This window comes from Hyperolius riggenbachi, chromosome 10 (genome assembly GCF_040937935.1).
Source record: "Hyperolius riggenbachi isolate aHypRig1 chromosome 10, aHypRig1.pri, whole genome shotgun sequence".
NCBI lineage: Eukaryota > Metazoa > Chordata > Amphibia > Anura > Hyperoliidae > Hyperolius > Hyperolius riggenbachi.
In genome coordinates this window covers 274,398,468-274,413,483 of record NC_090655.1, presented here as the reverse complement: position 1 = coordinate 274,413,483, position 15,016 = coordinate 274,398,468, and the positions used below count along the sequence as shown (strand labels likewise).

Below are 15,016 nucleotides of genomic sequence, written 5' to 3'. Positions count from 1 at the left end.
TTTCCTTACAGTACCCCCCCCCCCCCCCGAGGAGTGGACTCCGGACAACTCCTACCAGGTTTCTCGGGGTGTAAGACATGAAACTCCCTCCTTAACTCGTCTGCATGCATGCGCGTCCCCGGTACCCATTGCCTCTCCTCAATGCCGTACCCTTTCCAATGTACGAGGTACTGTACCGAGTTTTGTACCGTGCGGGAATCTAAAATTTTTTTCACTTCATATTCGGGTTGGGCATCAACTAACACAGGAGGAGGAGGAGTAGGACCCACCTGGACTGCTGGTTTAAGAAGAGACACGTGGAAGAACCTAACCCCCCGCATGCTGGTGGGAAGGTCAATGGTATAAGTAACATCGTTGATCCTCCTGACTACCGGAAATGGACCCACAAACCTGGGACCAAGCTTGTCAGAAGGTTGTTTCAAGGTCAGGTGACGGGTTGACACCCAAACCAAATCTCCAGGTTGAAATTTCCACTCTAACGAGCGTTTTTTGTCAGCCTGACCTTTCTGACTCTGAAATGCTTTTACCAGGTTATTCTTAATGGTCCACCACATGTCCTTAAATGACCTTTGCCAAGCCTCCAAGGCTGGAAATGGAGTGGACACAATTGGCAACAGAGAGAATTTAGGTAGTTTACCGGTTACTATCTGGAATGGACAGAAACCTGAGGAAGAACTCTTTAAGTTGTTGTGGGCAAATTCTGCATAAGGTAAAAATTTAACCCAATCACTCTGCGCCTCGGCAACGTAACATCTCAGAAATTGCTCTAACGATTGATTGACCCTCTCCGTCTGGCCATTTGTCTGTGGGTGGTAACCCGAGGAAAACGACAGTTTCATGCCCATTTGGTGACAGAATGCCCTCCAAAATTTTGAAACAAACTGGACTCCCCGATCGGACACTATGTCTTTTGGAATGCCATGCAGTCGGAAGACATGGGTGATAAATAAATCGGCCAGTTCCTGGGCCGAGGGGAGTCCCTTCAGGGGCACGAAGTGGGCCATTTTACTGAAACGGTCGACCACCATCCAGATGACCGACATACCTTCAGACCTAGGGAGCTCTCCCACAAAATCCATGGACAAGTGGGTCCATGGTTCACTCGGGGTGGGCAAAGGCTGCAGAGTACCTACAGATGCCAGCCGGGAGGGCTTACTTTTTGCGCACACCGCACATTCCCTGACAAACTCTTTGCAGTCAGCTGCTAGCGAAGGCCACCATGCACATCTGGCCACAAGATCTTGCGTTCTAGACGCCCCAGGATGTCCCGCATTTTTATGAGAGTGGACCATCTCCAAGATCTGGAGGCGGAACGGTAACGGGATAAACAATACCTCGTCTGGTTTCCCTTCCGGAATATCCTGCTGGAAAGGACTCAAAGTCTCCTTCCAGTCCTCCCAAGTCTCAGTAGCGGCTAACACCACCCTTTGTGGGACAATGGTCTCGGGCTGTGCTGTCTCCGGCTTGAAACACCTAGAGAGTGCATCTGCCTTGGTATTCTTACTACCTGGCGTGTACGTAATCAGGAATGTAAATCTCGAGAAAATTAGAGACCATCGAGCCTGCCGAGGGCTTAACCTTTTAGCCCCCTCGATGTATTCCAGATTCTTGTGGTCGGTATAAACCGTGATAGTGTGCTCAGCTCCCTCTAGCCAATGACGCCACTCTTCGAAGGCCAATTTGATGGCTAGGAGCTCCCTGTTGCCTATATCATAGTTTCTCTCTGCCGGAGAGAACCTCCGGGAAAAATAGGCACACAGGTGTAATCTACCCTGGAAACCAGAACGCTGAGACAGCACAGCCCCCACCTCCGAGGTCTCTACCTCAACAATAAACGGGAAGGAAGTGTCCACATGTCTCAGTATGGGCGCCGAGCAGAACAACCCTTTTAGAGTAGAAAATGCCTGTAAGGCCTCGGGAGGCCAATGAGTGGTGTCTGCCCCTTTTTTAGTAAGGCTAGTGAGGGGTGCGACTACTGTGGAGTACCCCTTTATAAACCTTCTATAATAATTTGCAAACCCCAAGAACCATTGTAGCGACTTTAACCCCACCGGCTGCGGCCACTCCAGAACCGCGGAGACCTTGGCAGGGTCCATAGACAGACCTGAGGAATTATATATCCCAGAAAGGCAACCGACGTAACCTCAAAAATACACTTCTCAAGTTTAGCGTATAACATATTCTGCCTCAGTTTGTCTAATACAATCCTGACATGGGTTCTGTGTTCAGAGAGGTTGTTAGAAAAGATGAGAATGTCGTCTAAATAGACTAAAACGAACTTCCCTAACACCTCCCTAAAAACCTCATTGATGAGCTCCTGGAAGACGGCCGGGGCATTACATAAGCCGAAGGGCATCACCCTGTACTCGTAATGCCCGTCAGGGGTATTGAAGGCCGTCTTCCACTCGTCACCCTTTCTTATACGCACCAGATTGTATGCCCCCCGTAAATCTAGTTTTGAAAATATCCTAGCCTCCGTGACCTGTGTGAATAAATCGTCTATAAGTGGCAACGGGTAGCGATTCTTTACTGTGATCTTGTTAAGGCCACGATAATCGATACAAGGCCGTAAGCCCCCGTCTTTCTTCTTAACAAAAAAGAAACCTGCCCCAGCGGGTGACCGGGACGGCCGAATGAAGCCTTTGGCCAAGTTCTCACGGATATACTCCTGCATGGCTAGTTTTTCGGGGCCAGATAAATTATACAAATGGCCTCGAGGAGGCATACAACCAGAACGAAGGTCAATAGGACAGTCAAACGGGCGATGCGGGGGCAACTTATCCACAGCCTTGGGACAGAACACATCAGCATAATCCGCGTACTGTTCTGGTACACCTTCCACCTGTACCCTGGTTTGCCCCAATGTCAGCCTCCCCAAACACTGCTGGAAACAATGAGGTGACCATGCTGTTAACTGCCCTGTGGCCCAGTCTATCTGCGGAGAATGAATTTGTAACCATGGCATGCCTAGGATAATAGTGGAGGTTGACAATACATGTGTAACACAAAAAATTGTAACTGTTCCCCATGCAATACCCCTATGGTGAGCTTCACCAGCGGAGTCTGTGACAGGGTATGATTCCGTTGCAAAGGGGAATCGTCCACTGCCGTGACCTGAATGGGGGGTCTCACGGGAGTGAGTGGTAGACCCAACTCCTGAGCAAATTCGAAGTTCATAAAATTAGCCGCTGAGCCGGAGTCGATAAAGGCTTCAGTGGCTACAGACTTATCATCCCATGTGACAGTACAAGGGAGAAGCAATTTTCTTTCTTTGAAGGGTGAGGATTGTGTGCCCAGGGTGTCACCCCCCACTACTCCTAGGCAGACCCGTTTCCCGACCTGTTAGGGCAGTTTCGCACCCTATGCCCTGCTGCAGCACAGTACAGGCACAACTGTTCCGTCATTCTCCGCCTTCGCTCCACCTGGGTCAGTTTCGATCGACCAATCTGCATTGGTTCGGGCGGAGGCAAGGCCAGAGAGGGTGAGACAGGCGGAGATGGTGCTACTAGGGGTGTAGCAGATGGTGCCGCATAAGATGTCACCCTGACACGGTGATTGCCCCTAGTCTGCCTCTGATGGCGTAGCCTACGATCAACTCGAATGGCCGATGATATGGCCTCATAGACTGTCTTAGGCTCGGGTACAGTTAACATTAGGTCGGAAACCTCCTCCGACAACCCGGACAGGAAGTAATCCATCAGGGCAAAGTTGTCGAATCTGGCGGTGACTGACCATCTACGAAATTCTGCCGCATAATCCTCGACTGAACCTCTGCCTTGCTGCAAAAGTTTGAGCTTCCGCTCAGAGGACGCAGCAAGGTCAGGGTCGTCGTAAATTACGGCCATGGCCTTAAAGAATTTCTCTACCGAGGTCAGAGCAGTATCGGTAGGAGGCAAGTTGTATGCCCATGACTGGGAGTCACCAGTCAGCAAAGTTTTAATAAAGGTTGAAAGGATATGTAGGTATATATGTATATATATATTAGTATATAGTATAGTATATAGATCAATTTCATATACAAGCATACATGTATCTGATCAATGTGATATTAATGTGTCTATAGAAGAATCAGCCACCCACACACATCTGTGCAGGAAGAGCTGGCTGCATGGAATAGAGAATAGCCAAATTCTTCTTGCTGGGCAAAACCCATAAGTGCCCCAAATGGGGACACCTGGAAAGTCATAAATAACATGTTTTCCCTGTGATCATTGAACTGTGTTAATTCTCGTAAATCACATGACTTTCTGTAATTATGGTGACATATGATGATATACTGCGCATGAGCAAAACCCTGTATTGAGTAGGATATAAGGAAAGCAGCTGAAGTAAAAAGATAGCATAATTTGTGCTCACATCTCCTGTGTCTGTGTGTTCTGTTAACCACTTTATGTCCTGGCGCCAGGAAGTGAAGTAGTCTAAAGCATCTGACATCTGACATGAACTTAAATAGATACGACTCCTTTCAGCTGAGGGCTCGCCGCGGATGGTCTTCTTCAGAGTTCACGTAGGTAATATGACTATACTTCTCTTTTTATTTTTTTTAAAGAGAGAAGTGTCTATATTATTTATGTGAAATTTCTGTTGATACCAAAACGAATCCGGTTTTGGAGTTTGTGTTTTTTGATAGTATAATTTTAATTATATAGATTATAAGGTTTTTAGAAGGCCTTAGTTTAATAAAAAAAAAAAAAAATATTATTAGGGAGAAAGGACTTTTGGTAGGTCTAAGGGAAATATAGATTTTTTGGGAAAAATCTAACAAATTTGAAGTCTGATCAACTTCAATAAATTATTTTCTTTTGGCAAGAAAATAGGGTTCATTTGGGAAATGAACAGGGCACCATATGGTATGGATTTTTGGGTACTTGTAGTTCTTCTTAGGTTTTGAATGGGTTTATTATAGGTTATTTTTGTAAGGTTTTTATAATGTCAGATAAGATTCAGATGTTTTAGATTATTTGTCTGTGTTTGTTTTGTAAATAATAATCTGTTTTATTAGTAAGGTTAAAGGAAAGAAAAAAAAAAGTTATTCAATTCTAAGAAACAGTTTGGGTTTAGTGAGGTTGTAGAATGATAAAATCCCTAGACAAAGTTTGTTTTGTTCTCATGAGATGAGAATTATAGATAGAATTATTGATAAATATTAGTTATTGATAAAAATAGTGTTGATAAATTTGAAAAATATATAAATTATAATTTATCTAGATAAGAATTGTCTATTGGTACGGCAATATCTTATATTTGTATTTGACACATAGATTTAATAGAGGGCCAATAAATTACAGTATAAAACTGAAATTAGATCAATGGGTCAAAATATTGTCAAAATGTTTCCTATCCCAATCCCTAATATAGATGAAACTTATGTACCTATCTACTTATGTGCCAGAATATCTGGAAGAAAAATATTTTGTTCATCTTTGGGTAGAATATAATATATTATATTAGTCTTGGGCTGTCATTCCCTTGGGGGGGAGAAAGGAATAATAGTTCAATCCATATACAATTGGTTAAAGAACCATGTCTAACGGTGATTAGAATTATATATGTCCAAGTCTGTCTTGTTTGTGTGTAAATCTTGACTAGTAATGTGTGTTTTATGTCTGTTCTCCGTCTATGGGTTGCGCCAGCGATGTTATAAGATCCTTACTGTATTTCTGATGATGAGTAAAATTAATATTAGGGACACTCATGGGATTCAGATGAGAGCGGTCACTTACTAAAATCGCCAGTATAAATTCTATGTACGTACAAACTGGTTTCAGATGCCACCTTTGGAAAGATCTGTTATACTGAGTTTTTGTAGATGACCGACCATTAAAATTATCTGAATTATGCATGTGTCATTTAATATAAGCTTTTCTGTAAGAGAAACATTTCAGAAATACAGTAATGTAATTAATTCCTGTAAATTAGGGTATAGTTATACAATAACATGTATCATAATGTATTCATATGTATTGTGTACAAATTGACACATATGTGTGTAAATTGAGAGATTGTATTGAGTACGTTTGTGATATGTATGGTAGAAAGGTGATACCCGCAGGGACGTAACAATAGGGGGTACAGAGGTAGTGGCCACACCGAGGCCTTTGGTCCACAAGGGCCCCGAAGGGTCCACCCTCTATCACAGTATTAGCTCTCTATTGGTCCTGTAGTGGTAATAATCACTTCTATAGATGTTTTGAACAGTAACAATCCTTAACACACTGTTCCCAATCCCCTTCTTGCACCCCTGACACTGTGTTTGTCCTTTGCAAGTTTTAATGTGCTGTATCAATTGCTATGTATAGAGTTCTTGGGGGGAGGCCCTGATGTAAAACCTACCCTTAATCTATCCTTAGTTACGTCACTGGGCACCCGTGAAAGTATGTGTTGAAACTATGGGTATATCTGCCTCATAAAATAGATTTTCTTCTTTCTCATTAGGAAATTACTTCTTTAAATTATTTATTTATTCTCAAGTAGTTAATTAGACAGATACACACTCCTATGGGTAATGATTTTTAGATAAATGCAGATGTAATTTTGAAATAGTTAGAAATAAAAGTATCGAGATATGTCCGGTTCTTTGACAAGGGATTCATTTTTTATTGGTGTTTCCGGGTGGCTGCGCGAAACACCTGCTTGTGGGTTTTTTCTTCTGCCAGCAAGAGAAATGAGGAACTAACTTACTGTGTCATTTCTTTCTTGCTGGAGAGAAAAAAAATGCATCTAGAAGCCTTTCTGAATATACAGTATATCTGTATACGTGTATGCATACATATGTATATATGTACATACGTATATAGGAGTAGAAAGGAATTTTATGAGTTATATTATTAGACTATTTGGAATAGTGAAATATTTATCTAAACGACATCTTCGGTTTTTCTCTTAGTTAGATGCTAGAGATTAGTAAATAAATAAATAGGGACATAATAAGTTTTATCCCTATCTTTCCTTAATATACCTGCTTCTGTGTTCACTACACACGTGGCAGTCTTTAAATAAGTCCAAAAGTCTAGTATAGGTTCCCATATTGCAGAATAGATTTTTGGAATTTTTATATCGTGTCCAAATGAGGTTCTGATATTTTTTCATAAGTAGTATAGTGAGATCATATATCATAGTTTGGGGTCAATTTGGAAGGGAGCCGGTTGATTTGTCTGTGTTTTTTTTGGGTGAGGAAACTGGAGTGCCTGGGGGAAACCCATGCAGAACATTGCAAGGCGAGAGCACTGGCTACTACGTCACCGTGTTGCCTTAAGTTTTATAGTGTAAAGTGAATTGAGTTTTTAGTACAACCATAATTCCCTTGATTTAAAGTGGATTAATTAAGTAATGGCATTTGTCACCCAGACTTATACAAGTGAGTGGAGTTAAATCATTTCCCCATGTCATGGTAGTTTGCCATAAGTTTGTTAGAATAATGTTCATATTTAAACAGAATTTATATAACTTGTAACTTTGAAGCATATAGATTCAAATGATTTACTCAATAGTTCTCCATGGATAAGTTCCTTCTTGAATATTGTATCATAGTTGGTAGGCTGTATTTTTTATATAAATCGCAGCAGAAAAGGCATTTAATGTTGTTTGCAACTCATTTGAAATGTTACTAGCTCTTGTAACTAAGTTGTGTCTGATTTAATTCTTCACTGGCCTGGTCAACCAGTTGAAGAAATTTTCTCAGCCTCTTCGCCATCTAGAGGTTGATAAGAAAACTGCTCCTCCTCCAAGCCACACTGATAAAGCACAGTTATTGTAACTTCAATATTTCTAAATGCCATGCAACTATTGAAAAAATAATGCATTGTATACTGTTTGTACTTATATTTTAGTGGATATTGTGAAACTGTGACAGCCATATTCATTTGGGAAAATTTATGGAAAACATTGAGGACATATTAAATAGTCAGGACAGGTATACAGTTTTAGGTCAATTAAGATCGCATGTGTAGTTCTGGGTCACACTTGCTGTTTATTTCATATCACCCTTTAGATTATGGGAATTCTTTCCCAATAGTGGGGTTTTTGACCCTAATAACCCCTCTTCCTGTTAATAAATCCATCTCCTTTAAATAATATCTCCTCTCCGGGTGACACAACATCTTTTTGTGTATGTAATTAATGACATATCTCTGCAGGTGTTTAATATTAGCAGAGAGTTGTTTAAGGCTGGCTGCATGGAATAGAGAATAGCCAAATTCTTCTTGCTGGGCAAAACCCATAAGTGCCCCAAATGGGGACACCTGGAAAGTCATAAATAACATGTTTTCCCTGTGATCATTGAACTGTGTTAATTCTCGTAAATCACATGACTTTCTGTAATTATGGTGACATATGATGATATACTGCGCATGAGCAAAACCCTGTATTAAGTAGGATATAAGGAAAGCAGCTGAAGTAAAAAGATAGCATAATTTGTGCTCACATCTCCTGTGTCTGTGTGTTCTGTTAACCACTTTATGTCCTGGCGCCAGGAAGTGAAGTAGTCTAAAGCATCTGATATCTGACATGAACTTAAATAGATACGACTCCTTTCAAAGGTGACCCGTTGGGTCTCAGTCCCAGAGGATCGGGGTCTCAACTCGAAGTACGATAACACTCTACTCTTAAAATTCCGGAAGTCAGACTTGTGGCCGGAAAATTTATCAGGTACAGGCATACGTATGTCATCACTAGGAGGGGATCGTACCGAATCAACTGACGTCTGAAGGGTTCGCACAGAGCCTGTTAGGGCATCGATTAAAGCTTTGTGCTGGCCCAGTGCTTGATGGATGGTATCCACAGAAGTGGCAAGCACAGTCAGAGGGTCAGCGCGTGTGTCCATCTGTTATTTGGTCTGGCGTTCTGTAACGATCGGTGAGTACAGAGAGTATCTGATTACCGGTGATCTGCAGTATCACTGGGAATACAGATATATACCAGATTATAAGTGATCTGCAGTCTCACCGATAATCCGATATACTAGCTAACCTCTGTTCACCTGAGTAGAGTGTAGTGTTTGGTGTAACAGTAACACTTCGAGGACTAGGCCTCAGTGCAGCAAGGAGTACTGCACGGATTCCTTCCGCAGACCTGAGCTCTCCAGGATGGGAGAAGTCAGACTGACAGTAGGAAGGATGTCTGGAAGTGACCCTCAGGAGGAAGGGTCGCTAACAGAGCGAGGAACCGCCTCTAACGGTAAGGTCAGTTCTCGAGGTCGGACAAGCCAGGTCGTACACACACGGACAGATAAAGTACAAGATCAGGAGACAAAGGCGGAGTCTAAGTACAGGCAGGGTTCGGCAACGGGGTATCAGATATATCGAGGTACAGAATCAGGAGGCTGAGGCGGAGTCTAGAAACGAGCCGGGGGTCGGCAACAGAGTGACAGAAATATCGAGGTACAAGATCAGAGTTCAGAAGGGTAGTCAAGGCAGGCAAAAGTCATAACAGATAATCACAATCAAACTAGTACTTTAGCTATCAACAGAATCTAGCTAAGTGTAGGATTACAGCTCCAGCTGGTCCCAGCACACTTGCGGATCTGACTACGGATCTGGGTGCTCCCACATATGTGATCGCAACGCCAGACAAAGAGCAAGTGAACAGCCAGCAGTATATATACACAAGGACCTTTCCAGGACCTCCCTAATTGCTGGACCAATGAGAGCAGTGGAAAATGTCAGCTGACCCGCCTGGTCAGCTGACTCACTTCTGGCTGTTATTTAAACTCAGCCTCTGTGCGTGCGCGCGTGTCACTCTGAGCCTTGGTGGACTATCAGTCCCAGCCACACCAGTACTGTCTAGCAATGTATTTTGTGAACCGCTTGCGGGGGCCGCCTCCAATGCGGATTCCGCCGTTCCCAATGCGGATTCCGCCGCTCTGCCTAAGCGGCATGCGGCGTTTTTTCCGCGTTGTGACGCCATGCTGGATGCGGAAACAGCCGCCTCACCTTGAGAGACGGCGGCTTTTCCGTGTTTCCTTACAGCAACCTTGTTAATCGTCATGATTTTTGTGTATAAATCATTACAATACAATAATACAATAACATTTGTAAAGCGCTTTTCTCCCATAGGACTCAAAGCGCATCATTGATTGTTACGATAAAAAATGACAGTTAAATATATCATATAGGTAGAGTTGGGCCGAACCTCCGATTTTAGGTTCGCGAACCGGGTTCGCGAACTTCCGCGGAAGGTTCGGTTCGCGTTAAAGTTCGCGAACCGCAATAGACTTCAATGGGGATGCGAACTTTGAAAAAAAAAATAATTATGCTGGCCACAAAAGTGATGGAAAAGATGTTTCAAGGGGTCTAACACCTGGAGGGGGGCATGGCGGAGTGGGATATACGCCAAAAGTCCCCAGGAAAAATCTGGATTTGACGCAAAGCAGCGTTTTAAGGGCAGAAATCATATTGAATGCTAAATGACAGGCCTAAAGTGCTTTAAAACATCTTGCATGTGTATACATCAATCAGGTAGTGTAATTAAGGTACTGCTTCACACTGACACACCAAACTGTTCACTGAACAGAACAGGTATGCAGTGGCGGGTTCACTAAACAGGTATACAGTGGCGGGTCCACTGAACAGAACAGGTATGCAGTGGCGGGTCCACTGAACAGAACAGGTATGCAGTGGCAGGATCACTGAACAGGTATGCAGTGGTGGGTTCACAGAACAGGTATGCAGTGGCAGGATCACTGAACAGGTATGCAGTGGTGGGTGGGTTCACAGAACAGGTATGCAGTGGCAGGATCACTGAACAGGTATGCAGTGGTGGGTGGGTTCACAGAACAGGTATGCAGTGGTGGGTTCACAGAACAGGTATGCAGTGGCAGGATCACTGAACAGGTATGCAGTGGTGGGTGGGTTCACAGAACAGGTATGCAGTGGCAGGATCACTGAACAGGTATGCAGTGGTGGGTGGGTTCACAGAACAGGTATGCAGTGGCAGGATCACTGAACAGGTATGCAGTGGTGGGTGGGTTCACAGAACAGGTATGCAGTGGTGGGTTCACAGAACAGGTATGCAGTGGCAGGATCACTGAACAGGTATGCAGTGGTGGGTGGGTTCACAGAACAGGTATGCAGTGGCAGGATCACAGAACAGGTATGCAGTGGTGGGTTCACAGAACAGGTATGCAGTGGCAGGATCACTGAACAGGTATGCAGTGGTGGGTGGGTTCACAGAACAGGAATGCAGTGGCAGGATCACTGAACAGGTATGCAGTGGTGGGTGGGTTCACAGAACAGGTATGCAGTGGCAGGATCACAGAACAGGTATGCAGTGGTGGGTTCACAGAACAGGTATGCAGTGGCAGGATCACTGAACAGGTATGCAGTGGTGGGTGGGTTCACAGAACAGGAATGCAGTGGCAGGATCACTGAACAGGTATGCAGTGGTGGGTGGGTTCACAGAACAGGTATGCAGTGGCAGGATCACTGAACAGGTATGCAGCCAGGAAAAGCTAAGCCTAACTAATCTTTCCCTATGAGAGACAGACAGCAGCTCGCCCTACTCTCTCTAATGCAGGCACACGAGTGGCCGTAATGGCCGCCGCTGCCTGCCTTATATAAGGGGGGTGGGGCTCCAGGGGCTAGTGTAGCCTAATTGGCTACACTGGGCCTGCTGACTGTGATGTAGAGGGTCAAAGTTGACCCTCATAGTGCATTGTGGGGCGAACCGAACTTCCGGAAACGTTCGCCTGCGGGAGGCGAACGCGAACCACCGAAGTTCGCCGGGAACCGTTCGCCGGCGAACCGTTCGGCCCATCTCTACATATAGGAGACACACACAGTGATATTTGAGAAGTGAAAGGAAGTTTATTGGATTCATAGAAAGTGTGCAATAATTGTTTAAATAAAATTAGGCAGGTGCATAGATTTTATCTTTATTGATTCCAAAACCTTTAAAACGAATTATTGGAACTCAAATTGGCTTGGTAAGCTCAGTGACCCCTGACCTACATACACAGGTGAATCCAATTATGAGAAAGAGTATTTAAAGGGGTCAATTGTAACTTTTCCTCCTCTAATAATTTTCACTGAAAAATAGCAAGATGGGGGACAAAGATTGTTGGTTTAGGGGAAGGATACAGAAAGCTGTCTCAGAAAATTCAGCTGTCTGTTTCAATAGTTAGGAACATATTGAGGAAATGGAAGACCACAGGCTCAGTTCAAGTTAAGTGACAGACCAAGAAAAATCTTGAATGGACGAATGGTGAGAACAGTCAGACTCAACACACAGACCAGCACCAAAGACCTACAACATCATCTTGCTGCAGATGGAGTCACTGTGCATCATTCAACCATCTGGCGCCCTTTACGCAAGGAGATGCTGTATGCGAGAGTGATGCAGAGGAAATCTCTTCTCTGCCCACAGCACAAACAGAGCTGCTTGAGGTATGCTAAAGCACATTTGGACAAGCCAGCTTTATTTTGGAATAAGGTGCTGTGGACTGATGAAACTAAAATGGAGTTATTTGGGCATAACAAGGAGTGTTATGTATGAAGGAAAAACAACACAGCATTCCAAGAAAAACACCTGCTACCTACAGTAAAATATGGTGGTGGTTCCATCATGCTGTGGGGCTGTGTGGCTAGTGTAGGGACTGGGAATATTGTCAAAGTTGAGGGACGCATGGATTCCACTCAGTATCAGCAGATTCTGGAGACCAATGTCCAGGGATCAGTGACAAAGCTGAAGCTGCGCTGGGGCTGGATCTTTCAACAACACAACGACCCTAAACACTGCTCAAAATCCACTAAGGCATTCATGCAGAGGAACAAGTACAATGTTCTAGAGTGACCATCTCAGTCCCCAGACCTGAATATAATTGAAAATCTGTGGTGTGAGTTAAAGAGAGCTGTCCATGCTCGGAAGCCATCAAACCTGAATGAACTAGGCGTACATAGGAATTGGCCCCCGGGCGACTTGGGTGCAGGACATAGCCGGTATATGGCTTATCCTGCTGCTGAATAAGTTCCTTGCGGCATAAATACTATTCCCCCTCCACATCCACGGGAATGATATAATTCGGCTTCCAGCTATTGCTGGAGGCCGAATTATAGTGTTTTAAGAGCAACTTCAGCTTCGTCTTCTGACGGCGTTGAAGTTACTCACAGTGCAGGGTCTATGGTGGTGCTGGCTGCGCCCAAATCTCCTGCGCTGTTATTACAGCACTCGTGAACTACAGATGTTTTGTAAAGAGGAATGGTCCAAAACACCTTCAACCAGAATCCAGACTCTCATTGGAACCTACAGGAAGCGTTTAGAGGCTGTCATTTCTGCAAAATGAGGATCTACTAAATATTGATTTCATTTCTTTATTGTGGTGCCCAAATTTATGCACCTGCCTAATTTTGTTTAAACATTTATTGCACATTTTCTTTAAATCCAATAAACTTCATTTCACTTCTCAAATATCACTGTGTGTGCCTCCTATGTATTTAGATATTTTTTTATCGTAACCAATGATTTATACATATATTATACATATATTTATTCATTGACGATTAACAAGGTTACCCAAACTTTCGCATCCCACTGTATGAGATAGCGTGTAAAAGTAGCGGTTTAGGATGGTGCGATTGCGATTTTACCGCATTTTTGGTGCTTTTTGCATTTGCATTTTTTTCATGCGTTTTGCTTGTGTTTTAATGCATTTGCGGTTTGTTAATGTAAAACGCATATGTGTTTTGTATACTTTTTTTTTTTTTCAGTCAATACTAGGATTTAAAGAAAACAATATATGGCTGTTTCCCTGCACCCCACTGTGGGATAATCTCCACTTGCCCCATTTCTTGGAGGTTTCACATGCCACTCTCTGGGCAGGACAAGGAATCACACACTTATAAAGAGTAACTGTCGGGCATAAAATCAAAAATCAATTCTTTATTTTTATCTGGTAAACAAGTAATAAGGATGCTAACCAGGCAATCCAAAAGTTACAATCACTATTACTTTTCTTGTTGATAAATTATCATTCCCCAGTTTACCTGACTTATTTAGTACACAGAAAATTTGGTACACAAAAGAGAAGTTGCAGGGTATGCTGGGTTGTCTTTTTTTGCTTCTCTACTTTTCCCTCATACTTAACTAATGCAGCCTGATTGGCTGAAGCCTCTTTCCCTCCTGTTTTCCACTCCCACACCTCTGTTCCTCTCTGATTGGCCAATATTTCTCAGGCTGAGACAATGCACTTTCTATAGTAAAGGGCGGGAAAATCAGGCAGAGGAGACTAAGGGCGGATATTACATCACGACTGGCTTCAAAATAGCCACAGCAAATATGGAAACTGTCTAGAATAGCATTCTCTACTTTTCCTTTATAAAATTCACAGGAATCATAACGTGGACAGTGCAATACATATGTTATGTAAGTAGAGCAAGTATTTATCTACTTATATATTTGTTTTTTTCCTGAGGTAGTATGGCTGACAGCTCCTCTTTAAAGCACGTTATTAGGAATCACGTTCTGCTACTTTCTGCCTGCTGGTGGCAGCATTGACTTGATCTTTCATGGACTTCCATTATTCCACTAGCAGGTGGCTCTGGGGACTTTGCATCTCATGGACTTTCACTGCTCCACCATTAGGTGGCTCTATGCTGTCTGGAAACAGCTTTGCCACTATAAGGGTTGCTCTATACTGACTTACTTTGTGTCTCAATCATGCAGCAGGTGTGTCTTCCTTATATAAGGGCCCTGCAAGATGTAACCTGTTCCAAAACTTTGTGTTCACAGGCCTGAGTATCTGGACAATCCTGTTATCCTGTATCTGCTTTCCTGTTGCCGAAATTATATTGTGTCTGACCTTGATTCCTGCCTACTGTGATTGTTTCCGAATTTATGATTTGTCCTGGCCATGATTTCTGCCTGCCTCCTCGTGCTGCGATTGTGTGTATATATTTATTCTGTCTATATATACTATGTACAGTCCAGGCCAAAAGTTTTGAGACTGTCAAAAATATTGGAAATTAGTAAAGTTGGTGCTTACGTTTTTAGAATAGCAGTAGCAATTCAGCTGCGGGATCGGAGT

The 15,016-nt window shown here is 43.3% G+C and overlaps 1 protein-coding gene across 1 annotated transcript in view; it reads right to left on the bottom strand.

Moving 5' to 3' along the window:
• Positions 1-15,016, bottom strand: part of LOC137537214 (zinc finger protein 27-like) — a 74,204-nt gene that overhangs the window by 37,655 nt on the left and 21,533 nt on the right. The window contains exon 7 of the mRNA XM_068259316.1: positions 503-586. Within this exon, the coding sequence (XP_068115417.1) occupies positions 503-586 (84 nt within the window). The remainder of the gene's footprint in view (positions 1-502; positions 587-15,016) is intronic.